Consider the following 27,630-nt stretch of genomic DNA (forward strand, 5'->3'; position numbering starts at 1 on the left):
GTGCACAAGCTGGTGGAAAGGAGCCCTCAATGTTGAAATCACTGGATTCCCCCATCCATGTTAAACCTCGTGGGTGGCCCAATCTCTTCTACCAGCTATTATTCTGATAGTCATCACTAGGAACTGTCAGAATACATGAACAATTACAGCAGCTGATTGACTGCAGTCACTGGTTGGCTTTTTTTCCACCCAGCTCCTGTTTTATCAGTTGACGCTTATTGAGCCGGGTAGTGTTGGCAGGGCCACCCTCAGCCTGAATTTCAGCCTGTTCACAGGTATCACCTGAAATTGGAGCCATGTATGGCCAGTTTAAGATCAGGGAAATACTAGAAACATGACCTATTGATGATATTTGAGGACTGGAATTGAGGAACACTGATAAAGTGAAGGAAGTGGGTACATAATCATTGATTGATTTTGCCAAAATATTACATTTAGAATAACAAACTATGTGGGGCCTGACATTGATCTTAATCTAGTAAAATGTATGCGTTCAGATTTTGGATATATGGAGTATGGAAGGGTTGAAATCATTGTCTATTTTAATTTATTTTTTGCCGCCTGTCTTCCCTTCGGTAAGATTTCTCTTTACTTCCATTCCCAAAGATGCAACAAAAAGCGAGAGGAAATCGCTTCTACAATAAATAGGGGGAATTCTCCTCATAGACAGTTGTCCCTGGAACATGTGCTACCATTGGAAAATTTCCCCTGACCTCTCGTTTTGGTGACAACTGTAAAATGTTGTGTATCCCATTTCTTTTTATCTCTGTGACAATGGTCACAAGGAGGTCACAAGGGCACAAATAGAAGGGCTAATTTCCTCAATGGGGGCAGCAATAACAACTTGATAGGGGTCTAAAAAATGGCTATAGAAACACTTTAAACTAAATATATCATGCAAATAAACAGTTACATGATGAATAGATGTGGTGGCTGCAACGGTTTTTATTTTTCAGGCTAGGAAAATTTCAGCAAGTACAGAAAATACCTGTTGATCTTAAGAGAAATGCTGTGTCCTTGTCACTTCCTGTGAGCTGAACTGAAAACAAAGATCCCTTCCTATTTAAATTGAAGCCACCCAGAGACAGGAAGTTTGTCTTATGAAACATTTCTAAGTACAAATAAAGGAAAAAGAGCCTGAAAAAAGAAAACTAATGCAGTTGATACATCTAAGGACTGGTAAGCTGCAATAGGGATGCACCGATACTAGTATCAATGCCAATATCGAGTATTTGGGCGAGTACGCATCCAAATGCTCCAATACTTACCCCCGAGTACCGCAACTTGCAGAAAGATAAATATTGGTACTCTTATTGGATACTGAAAAACAGGTAGCAGTGCAACCTTAAGCTGCAATACATTACATTTTTGTTTTAGTGTCTGATATTGGATTCAAGAAGATAATCTGCAAGGTAGGAAAATGGAGGTATCGTCCATTTAATCAATTTGCATTACAGTTTTAAGAATAAATGCAAGTATCTGATAGGTTTCTGTAGGCAGTCACATCCACTTTTCTACTACCCTAGTTTTTACACTTGAGGTTTTGTGTAGAATGCCTGATATGTAATAAGGACTTAAGAACATGGTCCATACTATATAAACTTACTTTCATGTAACTTTGTTACTGCTTACATTTGTTAATGCTGGTAAGCCTTTTTTTTATATCACAAAACGAATTCTGATTTAAAAAAGAATTCTTTTGGTGCAGTACAAAGAGCAAGTATTATCTGAGCTTAGACTACTTCAGAAGGTTACTTGTAAGTTGTAACAGATAGCTTTAATGAGCCTCAAGACAAAAGGTCACAAAGGCCAGGACCTGCACTCATAGAATCATTTTAACCCTGTCAGCCTGGGGTGTAGTCATCACAGCTTCTGCTGCTCCAGCCTTTTATTGACTCAAAGATCTGCCGTCTGGCCTGTGATCTAAGGAGGCATCGATACAATACTACAATGGAGATGCATATGTTTCTTACTTTTCAGATATTATGTTTCTACAACTACATAATGCACCCTGGTAGGAAACTAATAAACAAAAGCCTTTACAATGGCAAATACAAAGTAAAAGAAACTGTAGCATTAAAGGGATAAACAAAAGGTCATCAGTGGTTAGCCAAAGTCATGTTCTTTTAGGAAGTGTAAACACAGTGTCATTTGTCTTCTTCATATACATCAACAGTTGGTACAAGAGTTCCCAACTGTGTATTTGGCCTTGGAGCTGTACAAGAATTGTTAACCAATAATTAACTAATTGACAGATTTTTGAAAAGAGTAATTATGTTTAAATCTAGCAGAGAAATTATGGGGTCAATTCACTAAGCTGCCGTAGGCAGCCAAGTGACTAACCGACCCAAAGGCTATTAACTTAAGGCTGGTATGGCTAATTCCAATCGTATATCGGCTAAAATCATCCAAACATCGGGTGGCTTTGGCTGGCTTCGGGTCGGCCGAACATGCTCAGCATGTTCGGCCGACCCGAAGTGCAAAAGGAGTTCGACTCAGCCGATTCAACATCTGGATCGGCTAAGCCGAACCTCCGGCAGGCTACTCGCTGCTGTTCGGCCTATTCTCATAGATGCCAAACAGCAGTGAGTTAATACATGAATGCCGCCAATTCGGCTCGGCTGTTCTGCTCGGTACCTCTGTGGTACCAAGCAGAATAGAAAAACTGTTTAAAAAGTAAACAGAGTGCTCCTTTCTGGGAGAAAGTGTTTCTCTCCCGGGCGGCCGTGAGTCGTATTAGACTCCCAGAGCGTCCGGGAGAGTAATGACAGATGGCGTTCCTGGTTAACCTGTAACCAGGAACACCATCTATCTTTATTATAAGGCAGTAACATTAATGAGGATAGCAAAATGTAAACTCAGATGCGAGGAATAAACAATGGGTTCCCCTTAAAAAGATTATATCTGGGCATAATCTGGCCTATGGGCCCTAACTTGCCAACAACATAGACAAAAGTTTGTATATTTCTCCCTGCTCACTCATTGACTTTGAGAGTATTGGATAGGTTGAAAGTAAAATACTCTTTAGCAAAAGTTCATTCTCCGCTTGCCGTACTAGGTGGTTTTCCATGGTTTGGACCTGGAAAAGATTTGGCATCCATTGGAAAATGGAGAGCAGATGGGGAGATGCAATGTAAAATATTTAATGGTAAGCTGAAACCCGGGGATCAATTAAGGACTATTAGCAGTCATTGCTACTGTATATATGGCGATGCTCCCAGCTGCAATGTTTTTTTTTTTAAGGGCCTAGACCTAGGTGATTGTTGCAGAAAGGTGGATACGTTATAACATTTTTGGAAAACTGTATTTTTAGAATGATTGGGGTGTTAAGCCCCTATGCTTCTGCTATAAACTGTTGTTAGCAATAGAGTTCTAAACAGACTTCTGGTCCAAGGTGTCCAATATTCTGGAACAACAAGTCCAAGTTCCTCACACCCCTATGGCTATGTTATTCCTAGAGCCACTGACTTCTATAAAATTATACAGACAGTTACTAGTACCTCACCTTTGAATGCCCCTAATTCCCTTATGGCAAGTCTATGGAAAACCAATAGCGTCCACTAGATTAGGAAAAAGGAACTCCAAATATTGGTCTCTTTTGTTCTCATAACCAAAACTTTGAACAATATTCTATCCCCCTACTATCGAGTATTTTTTTCTCATGTTTAAGACTTTGGTTTTCATGAAACCACTACTTGCTGAGTTTTCATTTATTCACTTTTATGTGTAGCTTTGCGATTGGATATTTATATTGACACCCACACCCATCCCATGGTTGAATGTATGGAAATCTAACTTGTGGTAATAAACTTTGGAACGGATAGAGACTGATTGCGACAAAAAGACTCTCCAAACTGTCACACATTCTAGAAGTCCTGAGCACTTCTTAAAGCATTGCAAAAATAATTTAACTTCATATCCTCAGGTCAGCTAAGCACATCAGGGCTATTCAGCTGTCATCCAGAAGGTTCCCAGCAAGCTTGCGACAATTTAGAGACAGTTTAGAGACATAGACAATTTTGACACAATTCTCCTTAGGAAGGCATTTAGGAATGCAACATAAATTAGGATAATAAATTTGTTGCAATATGCACTAGAAATCAGGGGTGCAATAGGCGCTGATGATGATGCAACCAAATTAATAAATCCCCCCATTGTATGATATTCATGACTTTAGGAAGTCCTATGTTGGTTAGTGTATAATGTGTTTTTTTGTTGTTGTTGTATTTTTTGTCTTTAATGATGTAAGAAATCATTTAAGTATCCATTTGAGTTTGTGCTGTAAATGCATATAAAAATTGATAAAGATTATACAGTATATTTAAAAAAAGAAACTCCATCTCACTTGTGGGACTCCACTCTAATTTACTAGGAATTACTAATGGGTTCCTAACTGAAATTTTACAAATAATTTTTACTGTAGGAACCTTTTCAGGATTTTATATTAATCAACACAAATAAGCCTTTTTGCCTATTGACCTGCTCCCCTCTTCCCTTTCCTCACATTCACAGATACCCAGTGTTGATACTTTTCATTACCTTGGAATTCAAGTCCAGAGTTTTCGGTTATATTCAGCTTAATTGGAACCCAGTACCTTGAGAATGTATTCAAATGTATTCACTTCACTCATGGTGCGAACTGCCTCTATCTGTGGTTGATGTACACATATATTGAAAATGGTTCTCATGTCAAAGTCATGATGACTTTGCCCAATCATGGCTCACCTGTCAGATGACGTGAAACTGTACACAGTTGGGCAGAGCTCGCTGTCACTACTAGCTCGGCCCAATTGTTTATGTTTTGCCGACATCTATCAAAATTCCATTATGCGGCGGGAGTTCGTTGCGAGCGGACGGGACGGTGGTCTTCTTTTTTTTTTTTCATTATTTCTATTTATTTTTTATTGTTTTATTTTTTTTATTTCGAGTCGTCAATTGATGGCCTTAGAATTATTGCTCTCACTCAGTTTTTCGTGGTGATATGTAACATGTGCGGTGTAATGGGCGCAATCGTTGTTTTTGCAATTTTTTTTATTTGTCACTATTTTTTGAAGGTTCTTTATTTTTTTATGCTTTCATTTTTTTTTTACTTTTTTTTTTACACTTAACTTTTCTGCTATCACATAGGGGGCTAAGAAATCTCCTCTGTGATAGCCAATTCACATGGCAGGTCCTCTTTATGGAGACATCAGGGGTCTCCAAGACCCCTGATGTCACCTAGGGACCCCCAGAGAAGCTGCTGAAGCAGAGATCTGCTTCAGCAGCTTCTCACCATCTGTTGCCGGAGAGTGACCCTGAATGGGGAAGTGATGTAATATACAGTACATCACTTCCTGCATATGGGGACAGCAGAGGAGAGCAAAGGGAGATTGTGTGCTGATCTCCCTTTGATCTCCTGTAACAGAGTCGCCGTGCCAGTCCCAACCGCACCGGGCACAGCAGATCTTGGGTCCGGCAATGACGGAGATGACGGTAGCGACTGAGGTATGGGGGGGCGCACACTAGCAGCTAGTACAAGCGATCAGGCATCTCTAGAGACGCCTGATTGTTAGAATGTAAAGAGCCATGTAAAGAGTAAACAGCTGGTTGTTTACATTGCTAACAGTTCCCCACTCGTGTGCGCGCTGAGCGTTGCACACGAGCAGGGGGGAGGGGCACGCCCTCCCTCTACTATAAGGCTGCCGTCTGGCAGTTCAGGAACGGCCATGGACGGCAAGTGGTTAAAAAATATATATATTTATTTTTTCTTTACAAATGTCAGTTTTGCTGCAGCAGATTCTATACATCGTACAGATCTGCCACTTTACAGGCAGGTTAAGAGGACCCCCCTCCCAGACACGATATTTAAAGGAGAACTATGGGGTTAGGGCTTTTCCCCATAGTTCTCCTAATGGTAACGGGAGGACACAAACTAGGGCGGTATACTTAGCCGCCGCAGCCGGAACAGATCCCAACAATTCTGTCTGGATCCACCCAGCTGCGTGAGTAACAGCTGGCTCTGCCTATCTAGAGGCAGAGCCAGATGCACCCCCCCCCCTCCTCCGTCCGTTACGCATGTTTCCTAACATAATGTAAAAAAAAACTATTTTTTCCCACAATTTTCTGTAATTTTTCCTAATTATAGTAAAAAATAAAAACCCCAGTGGTGTTTAAATACCGCCAAAAGAAAGCCCTATCTGTCCCCAAAAAATGGTATAAAATTAATTTCAGTACAGCGTTGCATGACGGAATAAACGTCAGTCAAAGTACCGCAGCGCTGAATACTGAAAAATGGCCTGGCCAGGAAGGGGTTCTAAACACCTGGTCTTGAAGTGGTTAAAAACTGTATTTTGTAAAAGTTGTTTTTTCATTGATTCATGTCCCCCAGGGCAGTACCCGGATCCCCATACACCTTTTATGGCCAATAACTTGCATATAAAGCCTCTTAAAGGGGACAATTGTTTTTGAAAGTTCTACCCCCATAGACTTGCAATGATTTCGAATTCGAACTTTTTGGATGTTCTAAAGTTCGAATTCAAACCGAACTCAGTTACTATGGACAACTACTTCCAGTTTTTATAAATTCCCCCCATAGAGTGCCCCAGCTGAAAAGAACTCAGGTGAGAATTAAAAACAAAAAAACAAGCATAAAGATAGTTGAAATCCTAAGGGGCAACTTATATGAGCACAAAAAAGTGAAAATAATCTCTGGTTTTAAAATTGACGAAGCTGACAACAGAAGCTTGCTACCTGACAACACAAGTTGTAAACATACCATTTTCTGTAGAACCACTCTCTTCTGGTACTTTCCTGCTGCTTCTCCCCTTTCTTTTGGAAACTAAGCATGATTCTATGACACAGAGTGGTGCCTCCCTGCCTGAGTGACCTGTCAGCATGACTATGCTTTTGCAACTATCTACTTTGAGAAAGTTAACAAGTAGTTGAATTTCTCATTATCTATGTAGCCCTAGGCTTACTCTTTCACATCACTGATGATATTAGAAACATCACCTAAGGGCAAATGTCTGAAGCAAGCAAGCTAATATGGAGCAACACCAAAACACAATCTCTACAATTAGTGTTTATTTTTTTACCCCTTTTTGTTCTGAAAAGAAACCCATGAGACAACTATAGCTAAATCTTTCAATGGAGTCTGAGCTTTTATGCTGGGACTTCTAATGCAGCTGCTTCTCAGGAACTGGATGATAATGGGTTTTTTTATAAGTCACCAAGTGAGCATATGCATGGGGGGGGGGGTTAACATGCTGCTATAAAAAAAAAGTGTTCCTTTAACATTTATGTGCCATTTGTAATTCAAATGTGACATGTATATATTTAATGCATATAATGAAATATAAGTAGATTTATTCTGGCTACGATAGGCAGCCATAGCAGCTAACCTGAACTGGAACAACAACAGCTCTTAGAACAATCTGGGAGGAGGCAGCTCTGAAGTCACAAAGGGAATGGAACAGGGGTTGACCAGTGGTAGCACCAAAGTGAGTCAGGGTGGATCAGTAGAAAATCTATAAACCTTGCCTACTTATGGTAAAGTTAATTGGAACTCAATAATTATAAGTTAAAAAAGGGCCAGACACTAAAAAGAGGCTAGGAACAAACAAGTAATTTATCTGATATCTTAGTGCACAGGTGATGTATATATTGTACTGAGTTAGGGCCCAGAAAATGAAGGTTTAAGGCTGCTGAGTATAAGTAAAAAACAATTTATTTTATTGTATTGGGAAAATCTGTCACATGCCCTCTATGCCTTGGAGAAAAGCTAACGCTTTCTTCAAGTTTTTAAAGTAGTTTTTGCATGCTGAATATGAAATCATCAGTTATAACTTCACATTCACTACTATGGGCACAAGTTTGGTTTATTCGCATAGTCACAGCTCCACATGACAAAGTTAGTAGAAAAAATCAGAAAATACCCATCAAAATTGAGGATGTGAGAACAATCAGTCAATTACCCCCACTCTCACTTCTTCCTCAATTTTGCCAAAAACACAACATGGTGCCTGAAAGAGCTTTGTCAGAAAACTCACTGGAATAGACAACGGCGTGGGACCAATAGTCAGGTTCATAACCACTGATGCCACAAATTTAGAGCTGTCACCCCCATCATAGATATATGAGACATAGGTATATGGGTGTGGGTAGCTTCACTACCTACTAAATCACTGACCTGAAAAAAGCATGTAAGCGGTGAAGTCTAAAAGTCATAGCATCTGGGCTCCATACTTGTTACAGGTCAGGTCACAAAGTAGATAATAATGTATTTATCTGAATTTGTTTCACGCAAATTTCACCTAAGCAGCTCAGTGAATAAACTACTGAATTCAGCGTAGCAGAATGTTCCAGCACATGTCAGTCTATCTTAGGCACTGTCAGATCATGGACCAGTCTCCTGGCCAAGGGTGCTTGTGGAGTATCAGCCATGACATTACCACTAAGATTTGCATGGAAATTTGGAGCCTGCAGAAAGGTAAGTGCCACTATACACAAAAGATGTGGCATTGTGCACTCTCACTGATGAAGCATTTATTACACTCAAAGACAACAATGAGGGGGCATCTATTACTCTCATTGACACCAAAAGTATTGCCTTTATTTCTCCCATCAACCATATTTATAATCCCAAACATTTTTTACTTCCACTGGCGCAGAGGCATGTTTCACTCTTTCTGACTACCAATGCATAGTCATTTTGTACTTCCACTGACCACCAACTGAGGTGCATTTTTACTCCCATTATCAATGGGGCATTTTTTACTCACACTGAACACCAACACGTGGTCATTTGAGGACCACTGGGCTATAGAGACCTGTTACATTGCCCTAAATAGGTAAAGTGACAGGATTAAATGTAGTAGAAAAAAGTAACCTGCAAAAAGAAAAGAAAGCAAAGTGCAATAACTCACAGAAAGAGTTTAAAGTCACTTTTAATTGGTCTGCTATAATTTAAATTCAAATTAGTTGCTCTTGCAAAATATTATTTTGTCTTCAGTAACGGCTTTTCACTTAGTTTGATGTCAGGAGACCCCCCCCACTCTTTTTTTCCTGCTAAAAAAATCATAATTATTTTCTATAGAACTGCTAACATGCAAATTTTCAGCAATTTGTACCTCTGTCACTCAGACTGAGTTTCATGTTGGCGACAAGTTAGCCAGTGACAATTGCTATTCAATCAATCATTAAAGGAGAGCAATTTGTAGCAGAGCACACCAACCCAATGCTGTAGCACCAGTTTAGCTTGTAGCAATTCTTCTTAGTGCCAGTGACTCTAGAGATGAAATAGCTAGCTTCAAATTGCTGGTAATCACTGCCATTAATGATTTGTAACAGCAAATCATTTCTGCCACAAAATCGCCCGTCTGGCATCAGCCTTAGCAAAGCGAATATTTACATTACAAAATGAGTGTTGGTAAATAAGACGAACATATACTCACTTTGAATACCCAACCGTGTGCAAGAAAAATTCATAAAGAGAAAATCAGGATTTTTTCTATATGTTTGGTTTTTTGAAGTGAACACAGTTTCACCTTAACCATTAAGTATAGTGAACATTTTCTCTGCTAAATGAACATTCACTATTTCTTAAACTACTAATGATGTCAACAGGAACAGTTTTCTCTTTAGAAAATACACCAATCAGCCATAACATTATGACTACCTACCTAATTTTGAGTAAGTCCTCCTTATGGTGCCAAAACAGCCCTAATGCATCAAGGCATGGACTCCAGTAGACATCTGAAGGTATGCTGTGGTGTCTGGCACCAAGCCATCAGTAGCAAACCCTTAAGTCCTATATGTAAAGCAAATATGTTGCGCTAGGTCTATGTGAACCAACTGCACACTAAAGTGTTAATAAACAAATCTGTGTGTAAAAATTACAACAATCCGTGTGAAAAAATTGATTCAAGTGGATTATTTACATATGACTAGAAGGTTCAACACACAAACATAATAAGAATAATAAAAATCAACACTGGAACCTTCAGAATAATCTTATTATGTTTGTGTGTTGAACCTTCTAGTCATATGTAAATAATCCACTTGAATCAATTTTTTCACACGGATTGTTGTAATTTTTACACACAGATTTGTTTATTAACACTTTAGTGTGCAGTTGGTTCACATAGACCTAGCGCAACATATTTGCTTTACATTTGTTCACCTATACACATTGTTGCGGCTGGTCCAATCAGGTAGTTAGGCACGCATTCCCAGCGCAGTGATTTCTGTGATATACCTTAAGTCCTATAAGTTGCACAGTGGGGCCTCGATGGATTGGACTTGGCAGGACCCAAGTTTTCCAAGCAGAACATTGCCCAAAGAATTACACTGGCTCTGCCAGGTTGCCTTCTTCCCATAATGCATCCTGGTGACATCTCTTCCCCAGGTAAGCAAAACACCGCACCCGGCAATCCATATGATGTAAAAGAAAATGTGATTCAGATCAGGCCACCTTCTTTCATTGCTCTGTGGTCCAGTTCTGATGCTCACATGCCCATTGTAGGATCTTTTGGTGGTGGATGGCCCCCCTGCGCGACAAACTGTGATGTAACATGTTTCAGACACCATTAAGATAGATAGATTTTTTAACACAAATAAAAATTGATCCTATAAATATATATATATAATATATGAGTATAGATTTTAAGGTATTTTATGTTAATGAATGTGTATTATGCTCCCTATTCTGCTTAGTTAAAGACAATACAGTCATTACCATGAATACCTGCTGAATCGCTGGTCAGGCACACACTAATTCTGTAAATGTTTTCTATGAAGTAAAATATAAATCCTCATCTTTATTCATGTGATCTGAACAGCTTAACCCATAATAAGATTAAGGTAATTTTACCAGGAATCTGAGGTACTAGCAGTAGTAATCATGCTCCTGGAATTTGCTGTAACTCAGTCAGTTGTTAGGAAAGAATGGCTTTGTTATTGAGTTAAAATGTGAATACAATGCTGGCTTGCCAGTCTGTCCTTTATCAGGGAAATACATTTTATGAGCGTTAAGGTGCAATGAGAAATACTTTCCTTTCATTTTAGTATTGATAAGCTGTACAACAGCAAAAAAATGTTGTTCTCAATTGTAAAAGATTAAATACTGTACTCACCTTTCTGGATGCCAGTGCCACTAAACAAACCTCTTATTAGTTCTTGCTGCTGATTTATAAGTTAATACTATATGGAGGGCAGCAGGAGTAACCAGTAAAAACTTTGGAGGACCAAGGGTATTGACACTCATGGAAGTGTCAGTTTCCCAGGGGAGGTCAGGTGAGGTATTTACAATTTTTTTTTTGCAGGATATTTTTTTCTTGAAATGTTAAAATTAATAATAGGGTCCCTTTAAAGGAATGTGTTTGTGCTGATGATACTAATCAAATAAGACTCTAGCTATTATTGTACTGTGCAAGTTCAAAGGTTAACATTTTATTTCAGTTTATATTTTATTATTACTATTGAATAATATTCTAGAAAACAGCACATTTTCCTTCAGGAAACTCCAGTATAAGTACACAGTTAAAGCCTAGCTCCGGAGAAAATGATTATTAACCCTTGCAGTGTAGGGTTGGGCATAGACTTCAATACAATTCGTAGGAGTTGCCGAAAATTAAATTCGGACGAATTTCTGCATGTTCAGATGCATCCATAATTTCTGAACATAAGATAACAAATCCGAATGTATCCAAATATTTCATAATGAAATTTTCTGATGCATACAACATTTTTCAGAATGTCATTTGGACTGTATTCAGGTTGTTAAACATAAAAAAAACAGTATGGACTCCCCTACCAAATTCATACCAGACCATTTAGGTCTGGTAGGAATTCTGGGGGGGCCTCCAAAGCCAAAAAAAAAAAGCATGAGGTTCCCCTTAAAATCCCTTACCAGACCGTTGAACCGAGCAGCAGCCTGGCAGAGTAGAAAAGGGGGAGGGATGAGCATGTTACAGTCCATGAACCCATCGCACTCAAAACCGCTGTTCCTTATAAAAGACCGGTGCTGTGGCAGTCGACAGATGGCAACCGCTTATAATCACAGGATAATATAGACACCGGCACTCCAAGTAATGAATCAATGGCTTCTGTTTATTGACGCATGAAACATAGCACAATGCATCAAAAAGCAACGTTTTGGGGTCTCACAGGATCCCCTTCATCAGGCAAAATGAGTGATGCAAACACAAGTGAAACCACATACATACACACCATACTGTGGAAATGAGCCAATCCCCTAGTCTGCCGTGATCATGTGACGTCCTAATGACATCACAATCCCACCATAGTAAAACAATTGCAGGTGTGGTAATCAGGTGATGAATGCATAGTCTATAACAAGCACCGCCTAGACAGATATGCATGTACAGAGAAATTGAACAGATATAAATACCTTGTAAATACACATAGGCCAGGTGCCAACCGAGCACACATACAGGCACAGAAGCCATTTCAAGCAGTGGGGGAGTGGCCTATCGCTATCAGACATGTCAGGCCACATATTGCATCCAGAATATAGTGTTTGGCTATAGATACAGTCCACGCTGGGATCGGCCGCACACACCCACAAGGGTGCGGGATCGGTCACGTCACCAGTTTCCATGGATGAGGCGGGGACACCGAAAGCAAGCCCAAGCTGAGGTGTGAGCATGGCAGGGTGTAAGCCACACCACCCTAGGTGTCAGAGGAGTTCCTGGGATTGGCTGCACACACCTGTGTGGGTGTGGTATCAGCCTCGTCATCAGGTTGCCTTGAACTCAGCAGGGATACACCAAGTAAATACAGGAGAAAAAACATCAGATCAAAAAGCACAAAATAACACAGTAAACTTGACAACTTTGTGGCATGATAACAAATAAATGACACAAAGGACCATAACAACTGGAGCTCTGAGGGCTCAGAGTCCATGCAGTCACTTAAGGAGTTACCAGTAATAAAAATCAAATCTGTGAGGGGGCTCAATGCTGCCGGGCTACAACGCATGTGAATTCATTACTTGGAGTGCCGGTGTCTATGTTATCCAGGGATGAGCATGTGACCCCCCTCCTGCACCATTCCAGGTCACGTGCTCTCAACATAGGGAGGGTGCTTTGCCAAGGCGGGACCGCCTGGCAAAGCACCTTGCCCCATGTTGATGTGGATAACGACCTCTTCCCCACAACCCTGGTCCTGTGGTTGTGGGGGTCTGCTTTAATAAAGGGGGCACCCAGATGCTGACCCCCCTTGTGAAAGAGTAAGGGGTAGCTATTACCCCTACTCATTTACCAAATACAGTAAAATAGTAGTCCTATATTTGGAAAAAACACTGTTTTTTACAAGTTCTTTATTAAAAAACAAAACAAATGTCCATCGATGTAATCCACAGGTCAATCATGTCGTCTAGTGATGTAGATCCACGTCAATCATGATGGACGATGGCTGCTGACTCCCTGAAAGAAAAAATATGCCCACCGACATGTCCAATCCCGAAGAACACCAGCTGCAAAATGCCAGCTCTTCTCCGAATGTAAACAAAGGAGTGGAGCGAGTCGTGATGTCAAGGGACGTGTTCTGTCCATTTGTTTTCATTCCAGGACAGAGGACAGTGAGCTATCACTGAATGTAAACAAAGGGGCAAAGCAAGTCCCGTGATGTCACAACTCGCTCAACCCCTTTGTTGACAATTGGTAATAGAGCTGTCATTTTGTGGCAAGAGTTCGTCAGGTTTGGTCGTGTCGGTGGGCGTCAGGTACTTTGTTTTTCCGACAAATAGGTGGCCAATGTCCCCTGTCCCCCCTGGAAAGCACCCTCCCCATGTTGTGAGCATGTGGCCTGGTATGGTGCAGGAGGAGGGGGGACAAGCATATGTTCCTGCTCTAACCAGGCCGCTGCTCGGATTAAGGGTCTTTTAAGGGATTTTATGGGGGAGCTTAGATTCACATTTTGAAATGAGAGCACATTTCTGTACAGCATTTTCCTGTGGGCCAATGTTGCATGATGACATACTCCAAAAGGGTGTATGTATGACGGTCTGTGCTCACAGGTATTGGAGGATTAAAGAAAAAAAAGATGGCTTGTAAATATTGTAAGTAAACCATATTGCTCAATTATTACATTACATTATTATTGCATAACATACAACTGACAAATATGTATTCGTCAACTTAAACTAAAAAGCATGCACTGAGGTACACTAACAAGGAAGTACTGTATGTCCATATGTACATTCACTGACAGATACAGTATGTGCACTAGAGAGATTCACAGAAAAGGATGACAAAATTAGTGTAGCATTGACATGAGGAAAATAAAGTTTAGTATGAAGTAGGACAGTTAGTGTAGTTTAGTGTATGTCCCTAAAAGAGTTTGCCTTGCCATGGAGAGCAGGTATGCAATGTTTTGGGCAATAATGGTCTATGAAATGGAAGACAGGATCATCCCTTTCTGTAAAGTTTAATTCTAGGACACATGATTAAACCAACAGACTCTTTATTTAATCGCAGTACACCAAAATGCAGAAAAAAGGGGCAGCAGGTGCTGCTGGCCCTATCTACGGGTTTTGAGAACTCCTGGAGCACTGGGAGTTGGTGACAGAGGGTTGGTGCAAATCCAAGTCAGAGCAGGAACATAAATGTGAGCACAGCTGAATATCAGCTACAGGATGAGGGGGAAACAGTCAGGAGAATACAGCCTTGCTATCTGCCACTTGAAAGAACCTGGTTCTCACAGAGTTGGAAGAAGCGGAAAGATCTGTTGAATGTACAGACAGACGCCACTGGTTGGGAGGAGCTGGCCGGACACCAGCCAGAGTATTCCAGGATGCTAATAGCTGGGCGGGGAGATGTGTATGGCCCTCACACATCTCCCCACCCAGCTCTTAAAAATCTGAGACGCTCTGGCCATAAACGGGGTGGCAGCCACATTGCAATTATTGTGCAGCAGAGCAGACATGCCACTCTGCCTGCCGCCCCACCACGTGACCCAATGAGAGGCCTTAGGCTGTCTCATTATGGGGAAGGCCCTGCAACGGACAGACAGAAACAGTCATAACCAGGAGTAGCAGGATATACATACAGACAGGATCAGAAGCAAAACTAATACAAACCAGACAAGCAGGATCAGATGCCATAGCCAAAACAGGTCAGAATAAACAGGACAGAAAGACATAGCCCAAATGCAAAAACAGACAGGGTCTGAAGAGCTAAAATGAATACATACTAACTCAAACAGATACTGGCTGATAAGGACAGAGAGCCTAAATATCAACAAAAGTAGAGGGCATTTAGACCTTTGTAAACCCCAACTGGTTTCAGACTGCAGCAGACACCCCAGGCTAAATGATTTTGTGGGACAAAGCTTACTAGTTGAGCTAGATTATCCCAACTAATGGATATGGTCCTGCAATGTATGAATAGGGACAATGGTGTTTGCCATACCTCTCGATGTTCTTAGCTGAGAAAGAAAGACACCCTACAGGACATAGTATGTGTGCAAAGGGTACACCAGCCACACCCCAGGAATACAGACCATGAAGAATTAATGCATAAAAAATGATTGGTTAAACCCATGAGTGCTTTTTTTATCTTTCCTTTTGTTATATATTATTTTGTTTTTCAAAATAACAACTGCTGTAATTCAGCGGTTAGTACATTTCTTTCGTAGTTAAACAGCGCATTTTTATAGAGGTCTATACAGCAGACCAATAAGGGGAACAACTGAGAAGGAAGGAGGGGCCAAGAAATTTGAACCTAAATGAGGATCAGTCGGGAGCTATGGTGTTTACACACATGCACACCTGAGCAATATGAACTTTTTTGCCAAGCAATAATGATAAAATAAAAATTATAACAGACTGACAGCAGTAATATGACGGTAACACAGGGCCCTATTTACATAGAAATCTTATGAGCCTATGGAAACATTGAAACCCCCAAAAACATCACTTTGGGGTCTAGTCACAAAAGGGTGAAGAGTTTGGAGAAGGCAGGAGAAGTGAACAATCTAGGACAACATAGCTGAATTGGAACGTGAGCTGAATTGGAGAATTTTTCCAAATCAGCTATTTTGGCCTAGATTGTTCACTTCTCCTGCCTTCTCCAAAATCTTCACCCTTTTGTGAATAAACCCCTTTGTGTAGCTCTTTGCTTGGCAACCATAAACATTTTTGGATATATACAGCTGGGCTGCAGGGTCCAAAGAGGCCTCCTCATCCATCAGATGGTGCAGTCCCTCCAACTGGAAATCTTCAATCAAATTGTTATTGTTATAAGCACATGTCATGAGTCTGGACAAAAATAGGGGTAAACCACACAGGCAATGGTCATATACAGTAAATCTTGGTCAACAGGATATCTGGGTCTTAGCATATTCTGTTTTCTGCTTCTCAACATATACCAACATATACTCTACAGAATAAGCAATCATGTTGCTTACAAATCATTAAAAAAAACTTATTATCAGAGCTAGCTTGTTTAAATGATTTAAATATTTGCTCTTAATCTGCCAGATGGCATTATCTGATGAATGAATTGGTGTACAAACAATGTACTATACTGTATACAATGCAGACACAGTTTATCCTATACAATTCTAACTATGCAATATTAACTATGTGCTATATAAATAGTTGTCAGAATATATCACAACTGTTTTAAATATTCATGTCTAAGTGTATGTGTTTAAATGCTCTCTCATTGCAACAAAAATATTTTCCTCCTCACAATATCCCCGTGAGACAGAACATTTTATGCTGTAAATGCTTAGTGTTTCTTATTCACTTGTGTAATATGTATGCAGCTTGAAATGCCTTTTTTTGTCATGGGTGAATACAAAAACATGACACCTGTGAACCAGAAAAGATTAAAAATTAACTTAGTCAATAGCAAAGAGTTGGAGGCAACAGCCAAAGTTAAAGTGACATGAATCTCAGGAGTTAAACCTTAAAAATGTATCACTCAGCTGTAGATCCTCAAATCATCTCTACTTTTGTTCCCCCGTGGTCCCTGTGTGTGTGTTGTAAAGTAGTTTCTGCTCGAAGCTCGTTCCCATGATGGTCTACAATCTCACGTTAAGTTACAGTAGCTAATTTGTACTGAGATTGTAGTCCATCACGGGAGTGAACTTGGAGCCGTGGCTACTTTACAACACATACAGGGACCATGGGGAACAAAAGTAGCCACCCTCCAGAAGGAAGAACAATGTCAGCATGAATTCAGAGATGATTTGAGGATCTACAGATGAGTAATACACAAATTAACTAAGTTTTTGTTAATAGTTAAGGTACCTGGATGCATGTTTAAGATTTAACTCCTGAGTTTAGTGTCATTTTAAAAGAGAACTATAGCTAAACCTTGTTTTGGCTTTAGTTCCCTTTTGTGTCACAGGAGTACATTTACTAATGCTTTGCCCAACCCCTCCTTTGTTTGTTCCTCCAATGAGCACTGGTGGAACAAAGAGGGGAGGAGAGTATCCCTCCGGGGAGTGGTGACTAACAGTCACAGTGCCTTTTTCAGTGATAATGTTTTATAGTAAACATTGAGGCCTGAGAAGAAATGTTTAAAGTAAAACTAGAGCCACATTGTTTTTTGGATAAAGTAAGAAAGAGAGAGCTCTTTCTCCATCTGTGCCCCAAAAAAGCATACCTTTTTCTTAATCCTTACAGTGGGACTACCTCCGCACTGCGAGGGTTAAGTGCTCGTGTTTGTCTAGGTGCTAGAAAATAAAATTTTACTCACCTGATCCTCTGAGCCAGCATGTTCTTAGACTAGTCCTTCCATTCTCTCTCCCTCCGCGCTGGTAGTCTAAGGATAGTTGGGTCATCTCGTTCTATACAAAGTGTGGGGAATTTATTAAAACTGGAGCAAACAGAATCTGGAGCCCATGGCAACTAATCAGCATCTCTCATCTTTTATCAAAGCTTAACTGAACAAACTAAAGAGAGAAGTGGATTGGGTGCCATGTGCAACTGCTCCAGTTTCTGGGTGCTCCAGTTTTAATAAATTCCCCTCAGTGTGTAGGACAGGAGGATGCCAAGGGACATACCATTGCGGCAGTGAAGGAGGAGAAAGGCTGCAGGGCCTGAAGTAGCAGCCAGTCTGCTCCACGGTTCGGATGAGTAACTTTTTTTTTTAGCTCCTAGACAAAAATGAGTTCTTTGCTCCATTGCAAGGGTTAAGAAAAAATTTGCCCGGAGTTCTTTTTTAATGAAGCCTACAACTTAACTGAATATATATTATACGCTGTGGATTTTTTACTATATATATATATAATATTGAACCTTTCGTTGCCAGTGTTTATATGCGACACATTGTCCAAATCAAATCTCTATGAACCTAGTTAGGAATATAAAGTAAACACATGCTGGGGTGAAAATGGCTGCTTTAGTAAATGTACTTACTTTGTTGAACAATCAGTACGTGAAATATAAAAACAGATGTAGTTGTACACAATTGAGTTAAACAGTCATTTAAACTGTAAGGCTTCATTCATAAAGGGTCCTTTACAAAGGTTTTCAACACATGACAAGTGCCCCCATCTGCCAGATTGTGCATCTCTTTCACCCAGACATTGCATGTAACGTTTGGGCTCAACTATCCAACTGATTTCAATTACATTCCCTTGTGGAAGAATGTTGTTAATATGGCCAGAAAGGAGCCTGCAAAATTGGTGCCCATGTGAACTTTCCCGATTGATCTGTAATCAAGGTCACTTGTATATCAAAATTGTTTTGTCCATTTACATTCACATATACCTTTTTCATTTCCTTATAGTACAATGCTGTTATTTTGATATTGCAGCTTTCAAAATAAAGAAGACATGGATAATATATACAACATAGCATGGATAAGATATTTCCTTATAATACATTTGATTGAATAACCAAGGCTATATTTCCCATTAAATACTCAACAGCCAATGCCCAGGGCATTGTTGTTAAGGAGGAACTGTAATGCAACACGATTTGTAAGTTTTTGCTTTTTTGTGTGTTTATTTTGTGTTTATTAGTGGACCATCTGTGAAACAATGTGCTTCAATCTGTGGTTAACTCCATCAGAAAAGAAGAAATATGGGTTTAGAAGCTGACAAAAGAAACTGCAAGACCTCATGCAGAGGGCAACAGTGTTTGGTAAAAAGGATGAAGCTTCCACAAAAGGGTATTATTATTATTCATCAAAGGCAATGAAGAAATTGCCCCCAATGAACTTTTCTTTTTTTACCTAAATTGCAGCGAATCCCACACTCAAGCCCAACACTGATAAACAAAATGTAAGCAGGTAAAAGAAGACATCTTTTCCTAGAGCCATGTATTACATATACTATTCAGTGACAGTCACTGATGTATTTATAGAATAGATTAGGAGAATAAGGAGGGGGGGGGGGAGGTCAAACGTTTACCTAGCTCCCTCTCTCTCTCTTGAGAAGATTTTCATTCTTAATTTGTTAATCTTAGAATGCAGAAGACAGAAGAATTGGCTAGATAGTGGACGTTCAACACTTTACTCCATCCATGTATCTAGAAATCTGAATGTTTTTTTTTTGTTAGGAACTAGTAAAACAGTATTTTATAATGTCTATCCAGTTTCCACGTCCAGTACCATGGAGGAACAACAGCATGACTCTACCGCAAAAAGAGAATCCATTATCAGAGCAAGGAGAAACTATCATAGGAATCTATTTGCTATCATTAGGTATGTACTGCAGGGAAATCAGTCCTTTGCTAATTATACTGCTATAGAATGTGCTACTAAAATAGATGTGCTACTAAATAGTTTTTTACTGCTTGTACTGATAGTGGCATATACTGTTATGTTAACCAGTTGACATCCGCGGTGTTAAACCCCCTTCCCATCCAGGCCATTTTTCAGTATTCAGCGCTGCGGTACTTTAACTGACATTTATTCCGTCATGCAGCGCTGTACTGAAATGAATTTTATACCCTTTTTTGGGGACAGATAGAGCTTTCTTTTGGTGGTATTTATTCACCACTGGGGGTTTTATTTTTTTACTATATTAAGGAAAAATTACCGAAATTTAAAAAAAAAAAACAGTTTCCCCTATATTAAATGATAAAACATTTATTATTACCCAATTTTTTGGTAAAATATAAAAGATGGGGTCACGTCGGGTAAAAAGACACTAAACATGTCAAGCCTTAAAATTGCGTGCGCGCGTGAAACCTCAAAAAACGATAATACCCAAAATTGGCCCTAGGCGACGCTTTAAAAGCTGTTACCGCTCATCAGTTTAGTGTTATCAGTGATTGATGGCCCTAAAATGATTGCTCTCACTGCGACGTTAACGGCGATATGTAACATGTGTAGCGCAATTGTAATTTTTGGCGCGCTGGGGCACCGGACGCGTATTTACGTTTATAGGGCGTAAACGTGGGGGAATTATAAAAATAAAATGTATTTATACTTTTTATTTTATCTAATGCCTGATGACAGTAATAAATTGTTATCGCGGTACAATAATGAGAATTTTGATGATATTACCAATGTTACGGACAAAGTGGTTTCTTTTACATAGCTAAGGTCAGCATTTTTTTTTTTTTACCAGGGTATAGTTTAAGAACAACTGTGAGTATCTGTCGTTAACACAAGTGCATCTGTCAAAATGACTGAGCAGCAAGTTGATGCAGCATGTTCATATCCGATTATGTAATGGTGTCAGTGAAACTCATGGCTCATGGCTTATCTTGACCTGCATAACCATTCTAATTAGGCAATTGAAGAATCCCTGAGCCTACATATGTTCATGAATGGCAGATTGTTTTAAAACAGGCTGTGTTAATTTCAATTTCTGTGTGATTACATTAATACAGTGCACAGGTAAGCAAGAGAGAGGGGGACAAAGTGTGAGTAGACAATTGAGTATTATAGTGTGAATTAGATGTCTTAGATGTGAATTTAACTGAGACTTGAAACCTGACAAGAGATGCTAACTGTGAACTTATTTTCTTAAGGTGTTTTGCTGTCATTTTAACGAATACATTTAACATTTTTCAGTACAACATAGAACAGTGGCAGTAAAAGGAAGGAATACAATCGAAGTAATGATCCAAATATTCCATCCGAATATAAACCAGTAGCATGGAAGCACAAAAGGTCTTGACATTCAGATTTTCCAAAAGAAGCATATGTTTCACCACAAGAATGTTGCTGTCATTTTTATGACCAATATGATATTATAAAAAAAAGAAACTGTTGCATTTATTACATGGCTTAGGGCTTATTTCCACTGACAGCAGAAAGTGGCACCTGCAAACCGCTTCGAAATCGCACCACACATTTTTAAAGTGTTTATCATATGTGACCGCCTAACTCAAAACGGAAAGTGGAAGCTTGGAACGCATTGTCGCTCTTCAATGCTGCACTTTGAGGTTTCTTTTGACAAGCAGCAGTATGCCACAACACGTATGCTTCCACCTGTACTGTGCCATCCAATAGCATTCTCACAGTGGTACAAGGTGGTTTTTGAGCATTACAGTGGCAGAAAAATGCCCCAAAACAGCCAGCATTGCTACCAGTGGAGACAAGCCCTAAACCAGGGGTCAAAATTTCAAGTCCTGAGCTACTCGCCAGGCCTTTAGAGTTACTCGCCACCAGTTGACCACCTAACCCCTACCCTGCCCCGGCCTTAACTCCGCCCCTAAACAAACCCTCTAAAATAATCTTAATAGCTAAGGTACTTGAATTTATTTTTTTTGTAACAAAATATTTATTGGGTTTTCAAGGTAGAAATAATTAGACATATTACATGGTATTTGCCGGCCGCAGTAGGCCACATAAGCGACTTGATGGGTTTGATAGCATGCCAATGCAAACACAATGCATTATCATTAATGTAAGATGAGTCAAAAGGAAAGAGTAGTAAAGAAAGAAGATCAGATAGGTAGTCCATCGGTCGGTCAGCTTCGATATTGGTTTGGATCTATTCCGCAGGTCCTCACTAGGGGTTACCTACTTATTTCCCCTCACTCTATTGACCACATCACAGGCGTCTAAGGGTGTTTACATCCAGATTAGGGTGGTTATGTAGGAGCCAAGGTAACCAGATTTTTAGAAATCTGGTATGTGTATCAGTTAGAACACACGATAACCATTAATTTAACAGTACATTATCTAATCTTTGCGTAAATTCCCGGTACAGATTAATTGTTTTTTCCCAATTTTCGCTAAGGTTAATTTGGCAGCAAGGAATATTTGGTGTGCCAGGGCACCCTGATATTTATTCAATCTGGGCACTGAAGCATGTAATAGAGCCTGTGTTGAGTCTTTAGAGATACTCTTAGGAAACAGAGTTGAGATTAAACGAAAGATTCTGGTCCAAAAACGGGCAGTGAACGGACAAGACCACCAGGTATGTAACATGTCCCCTGGGGTCGAACATCCGCAGAAGCATTTAGTAGATGATGACGGGAACATTTTAGCTAAACGAGTGGGGACCAGATACCAACTAAACAATACCTTATAGGCAACCTCAGAGTTTGTCACATTACTGGAGCACTTAGAAATATTTCTCCACACCCCCTCCAGTCTTCATCAGACTAGTTCAGACCAAGGTCTGCGGACCATTTGGTAGGATAATAATGTAGGCTAGTATGAGTCAAGGAGTTCAGTTTAGAATATAGGATTGACACCAGTTTGGGCCCTCCTGGTGAATAGAGGCAGATATGCTCGAAGCAGGTGAGCCTGCAGAGAGGATACCCAGTGTTGTAGTTGAATAAACCTGAACTTTTCTGCGTCAGGAATCTTTTTATGTGCTTTAAGGTAAGACCAGGTGGGTGTGTTAGAGGAGCGGTAAAAATCATATAGTCTAGTGAAGCCATTATCGGTCCACCACCCAAATATTTTAAGGTTAGTGTATGATGGAATAAATGGTTATGAAAGTAAGGGGAGAAGGAGTAAAGAAGGCGATATCAGATGTGATGAGTATTTCAGTGAGTCCCACACTTTCAAGTCATGTTTCAACAGTGGGCTGAGAGAGTGGGGTCTATCTGCGGGTGGTAACCAGGGGAGTGCTTGTAGAGCAGTTGGGGATTTCCAACATGGTCCACAGGGGGATATTAGTTACTCAGGGGATAGAAATTAGGGGCAAAAGTTAAGATGCTTGATAATAAAGAAGAATATTCGGTAGACCGATGCCCCCTTCTCGTTTGTGTTTATATAATGTGGATCTCGGAACCCTGGGGCGCAGTGGGTATATATAAAGGTTAAAATGTTCCTCTGAAAAGCTTGTAAGGCGAAAGATGGGACTGCTATTGGTAACACTCTAAAATAGTACAATATTTTAGGGAGTATGACCGCATCTTGACCGCAGCAACCCTTCCAAACCAAGATAGTTTATAGTGTATCCAGGTGTCCATCAAAGTTTTAAGGTGTCTAATCAAAGGTAAATAGTTAATTACATACAGCGTAATATACGAGGGAGAGATATTAACGCCTAGATACCTCAAGTACTTCTGTTCCCAAGTGAATGCAAAATTATCACGGAGACCGTCATAAGCAGGTTGGGTCAAGGATATATTCATGGCTGCTGATTTTTTCCAGTTAACCACCAGGCCAGAGATATCAGCAAAGAGGTCCAAGATGTGCAACAGATTGGGGACAGAAGTATGAGGTTGGGCAATGGTCAGCATGACGTCCTCTGAAAACAAGCTTGTTTTGTATTCCACCCCTGCAACCTCAATTCCCTTCACATTGGGATTTGAGCGGATCATGTAGGTCAAGGGTTCTATGGCCAGGGCAAAGAGGACTGGGGAAAGGGGACACCCCTGTCGCGTGCCTTTACCAATCGGGAAGGTCCCAGACACATGTCCCATTAATTTATTTTTTAAGATTTACCTCTTGAATTTAGTGTCATTTTAAGTTCATGAAGACTTACATAGTTTTGTGTATTGTAGCTCTGTTTGCCTTGTTAGTGTCATTCAGCATGAATACTCATTTACCCACTGTGTGTACATGCAGACAACTCCTTATTTGTCTATGATTTAATTATAATTTGTATATGATTCATTTTATTGATGTATTTAACAAACTGTATTGTTAGGTGGTGTCAACTAAAGCAGCTATAAAACGGAAATACTTTTTGGAACTATTTAAAAAAGTCATAATCATTGTATTTGACGGTAAATAACATCCAATAGATGAGACTGCAATTTCTGTTTAAAAGATTTATTATCTTTAAGGATCCAGTACTGAAAATTGTCCTGGGCATCTGTTTTGCAACCTTCGATGTTTATGTAAATGTTCTCCCTGCAGCCATCCAAATGCTAAATACCCAAGTAGATGCAGTACTGTACATATATATCCATTATATAACCAGAAGTGTTGCAACACCTACCCAGCTTCCAGGATAGAAAAAGGCAATTCAGGATATACAAGAATAGGTATACAAATAAATATGGTGTACCAAATGGTTTCCAGTTGAGTACATAATCTGTAGGGGGATTGATTTACTAAAAGTAAACAGGCTTTTCACTTTACAATGGAAATTTTCATTTTTGTAAGGGAAACGTCCCTTTACTTAGTGAATATGATGAAGCTCTGCTGATTTCCATCATCCAATCATGTGCAATCAAAATCAGTAAATCAACCCATTGTGCTATTTATAGAACAGAAGGCCTCCTTTAATAAAAGCAATTAACATTATTACGTTAGAAATAAGCGATTAATGAGATTGATGGGTCTTCAACTCATAGCCTGAAAAAAAGCTGTAAGAAACTTCTGTAACACATCAACAACCCTATTTATGTTTGCTGTATAGAGTCTACAACTTGTGGTTTGTTTGTTTTTTGTTAATTGCAAGGTAAGGAAACTGGAACATAATAAAATAAAGTTTTAATTAGAATAAGATATATGAAGGACAACAAACCACCAATGGCTTGTATATACAATTATTCATAATAGCCAATGGGATTCTCCTTCTGTTCTGCTAGATCAGTATGAATGATGAATTAAAGGATGACGTTTTCTTCATAGATAAGGGTTAACTGTGTTTTTCCAAGATATCATTAAATAGTTTATAAATAGAGTTTCAGAAATGGCAGCCCCATAATTCTTTACGTATTCAGACTAGCATGCAGTTCCAGAACAGAGAAGGTTAGTGATATTATAAATTATGTTGAAGAACAGTTTTATATGCTGGAGTGTCATCAAGAAGTTGAAACAATGGCACTGATGTACTAAAAGAGCCTTAATGTGCACACATTTTGTAGTAAAAAAGGAAATTAAAGTTTTCTGTGAGCTGATCGGAGCTGATCACTGAGATCAGACTGTGCATTATGCATACTAAGGGTTCTCAAGAAACACTGTAGAAGATCAGTATTTGCTTTGAGAACTAACAGGAAATACTAGCAGAGGGTCAGCTTTTATTATGTAGGATCGGACATAAGATAGCATAGGATAGAAACACATCATTCTTTCTGCTTGGCAATGTTAATGTTGGGACGCTATGCACAAAATAACAAACATATTTCTTTGACATTATATAAGATCTACAAAATGATATTCATTGGCTGTATTTACTTATTTGTGTTACAATGTCATATTCTTTATTTCACAGGCTGGATGTCTTGGTTTGGCAACAGCATTGTAATCTTTATATTATACAAGCAGAGAACCAACTTGCTGCCCATCGATTATCTTACATTTAACTTGGCAGTATCTGATGCCAGTATATCTGTATTTGGCTACTCTAGAGGAATCATAGAGATCTTCAATGTCTTTAGAGATGATGGTTTCCTTATTACCTCAATATGGACATGCCAGGTGAGAATAAATGATAGTTAACTTCACAACGTATCTATTTACATGATGTGGGTACCTTAGTTTTCATATAGTATACATGTACCCCAGGGCTGTAACTACAGATCAAATGTGATGGGGTCCCCCGATGACCTCTCTCTGAGCTGTGAGTAATGATGCCAAGATCCCAAAGACACCTCTTGTGTATCTGTAGTTGTCTCTACGCTGTAGACTTTACAGGGGATTAGAGTTGTCATCAACTGCAACCACTGCAACCCTAAATCAGACAATACTGTGTTATCTTCTCATGTTCTTAATTTGCCTCAACGACCTTGTGGGGCCCCCTTCAGCTCCCAGGCCCCATAGCAGCCGTCTGGGCTGCAATGGCTATAGTTACGCCACTGATGTACCCATAAACGTCCTATTCACCTGTCTAAATTTCTGAAAAGTTTTGTGAGGTTTGGAAAAAAAAAATCACTGATGAGTTTTAAAGGTATCATTGCTCACTGCACAGCTTTATTAAAGCCAATCGCGTATCCAAGTGTTGGGTATTTGAACATGTACTTGCATTGCATACAACAAATTCCTCCTAAATATGATTGAAGTCTTTCATCGGAGTGTAGTTCAGCAACCCTATGGTGAAGTTCTAAAGATCCAGGTAATGTTTTATTAATCTGAATATAATGTACACTGACCCTTTAATTTAGAACTGTTCTGACCAGAGCTGAATCATCCACTTTGTAAATTAGGTTTAGGCTTAAGACCCAGTGGAAGTTCAGGTGGCCCTGCTACAACCTACGTGTTTAAAATGCATGCATGCAGTAATCCAGGTGGGTAACATAGTTGGTCAAAGCGTTGCATTTGCATGTCACTTCACAAAAGAGTATACACTTGAAGGCAGCTACTGTCTGATGGGGTGATCCATGTGAGAACAATGCAGATGGGGTGGCCTCTGTACGCCTACTGCAATACTTATTAATGTCAGTGGAATGGATGGTGGTGGTGGTAGTGGGAGGCAGGGGGGGAGGGGGGAAGTTGCTACCTAGCCTAGGTCCTTATCCTGCCCTAATTCATTTCTTGTTCTGACAGTCTGATAGAAATCAACTGTTGGACAACAATTCATTCACGTATGTGCTTCTGTATGGTGGAACAACATAATATGCAGCCTAATAACAAGGAGCATTTAGATGTAAAGTAAATCAAGCTAAAATATAGAAAATGCTGTTCCTGCTGAAAAAGGGTATTTTCCTTGCATTTTCTATATGTGTTTCACAAGTTATCCACGGACAGAAGGGATGACATCCATACCAATACATTCTCACGCACACAACTGTTCATCAAACATCTCCCATTTCCGACTGTGATGTCTTATACTCAGATGACTCTATGGGCACATTTAGGCTTGTCCAAGCAATTATCAAGTAAAGCAGAATGAGAAAGAAAAAAAAAGTGATTTATACAATCAGTAAAAGTGATAATTTCCCTATCCTGATGTACAGTATTGAATTAGAAATAAAGGTAGAGTTTATACTTGTAAAGCAGGGACGTGTGGTCAGGGGAGACAGGTGAGGAAGAGCCTCACCTAGTATCAGGGGCTGACTGGCAACTTTTAGCCCAGGGGGCAAGTACAACCCAGAGGCCCATGGTGCAGCAACTTGGCCCCCCTCCCGCTCTGCCAAGTGGATGCTGGTGGGCGGGTCTAGCAGCGGCAAGCGTGAGGTAGGGAGGAGGTGCGGCGCGTGGAGAGTGGATGCAGGTGGGTGGGTCTAAAAGCTTCAAGCGTGAGGCAGGGAGGAGCTGCGGCGTGTGGAGCGTGGATGCAGCGGCAAGCGTGAGGCGGGGAGGAGGTGCGGCGTGTGGAGCGTGGATGCAGGTGGGTGGGTCTAGCAGCGGCAAGCGTGAGGCGGGG

At 40.0% G+C, this 27,630-nt stretch overlaps 1 protein-coding gene across 1 annotated transcript in view; it reads left to right on the top strand.

Moving 5' to 3' along the window:
* The first annotated feature begins 19,540 nt into the window (after positions 1–19,540).
* The window catches only part of LOC108798084 (opsin-5-like), a 22,713-nt gene continuing 14,623 nt past the window's right edge, over positions 19,541–27,630 (top strand). The window contains exons 1-2 of the mRNA XM_018569796.1: positions 19,541–19,661; positions 25,540–25,745. Of these exons, the coding sequence (XP_018425298.1) occupies positions 19,541–19,661; positions 25,540–25,745 (327 nt within the window). The remainder of the gene's footprint in view (positions 19,662–25,539; positions 25,746–27,630) is intronic.

Source organism: Nanorana parkeri, unplaced genomic scaffold, assembly GCF_000935625.1.
Source record: "Nanorana parkeri isolate BGI_ZX_2015 unplaced genomic scaffold, ASM93562v1 scaffold1400, whole genome shotgun sequence".
NCBI classification, from domain to species: Eukaryota; Metazoa; Chordata; class Amphibia; order Anura; family Dicroglossidae; genus Nanorana; species Nanorana parkeri.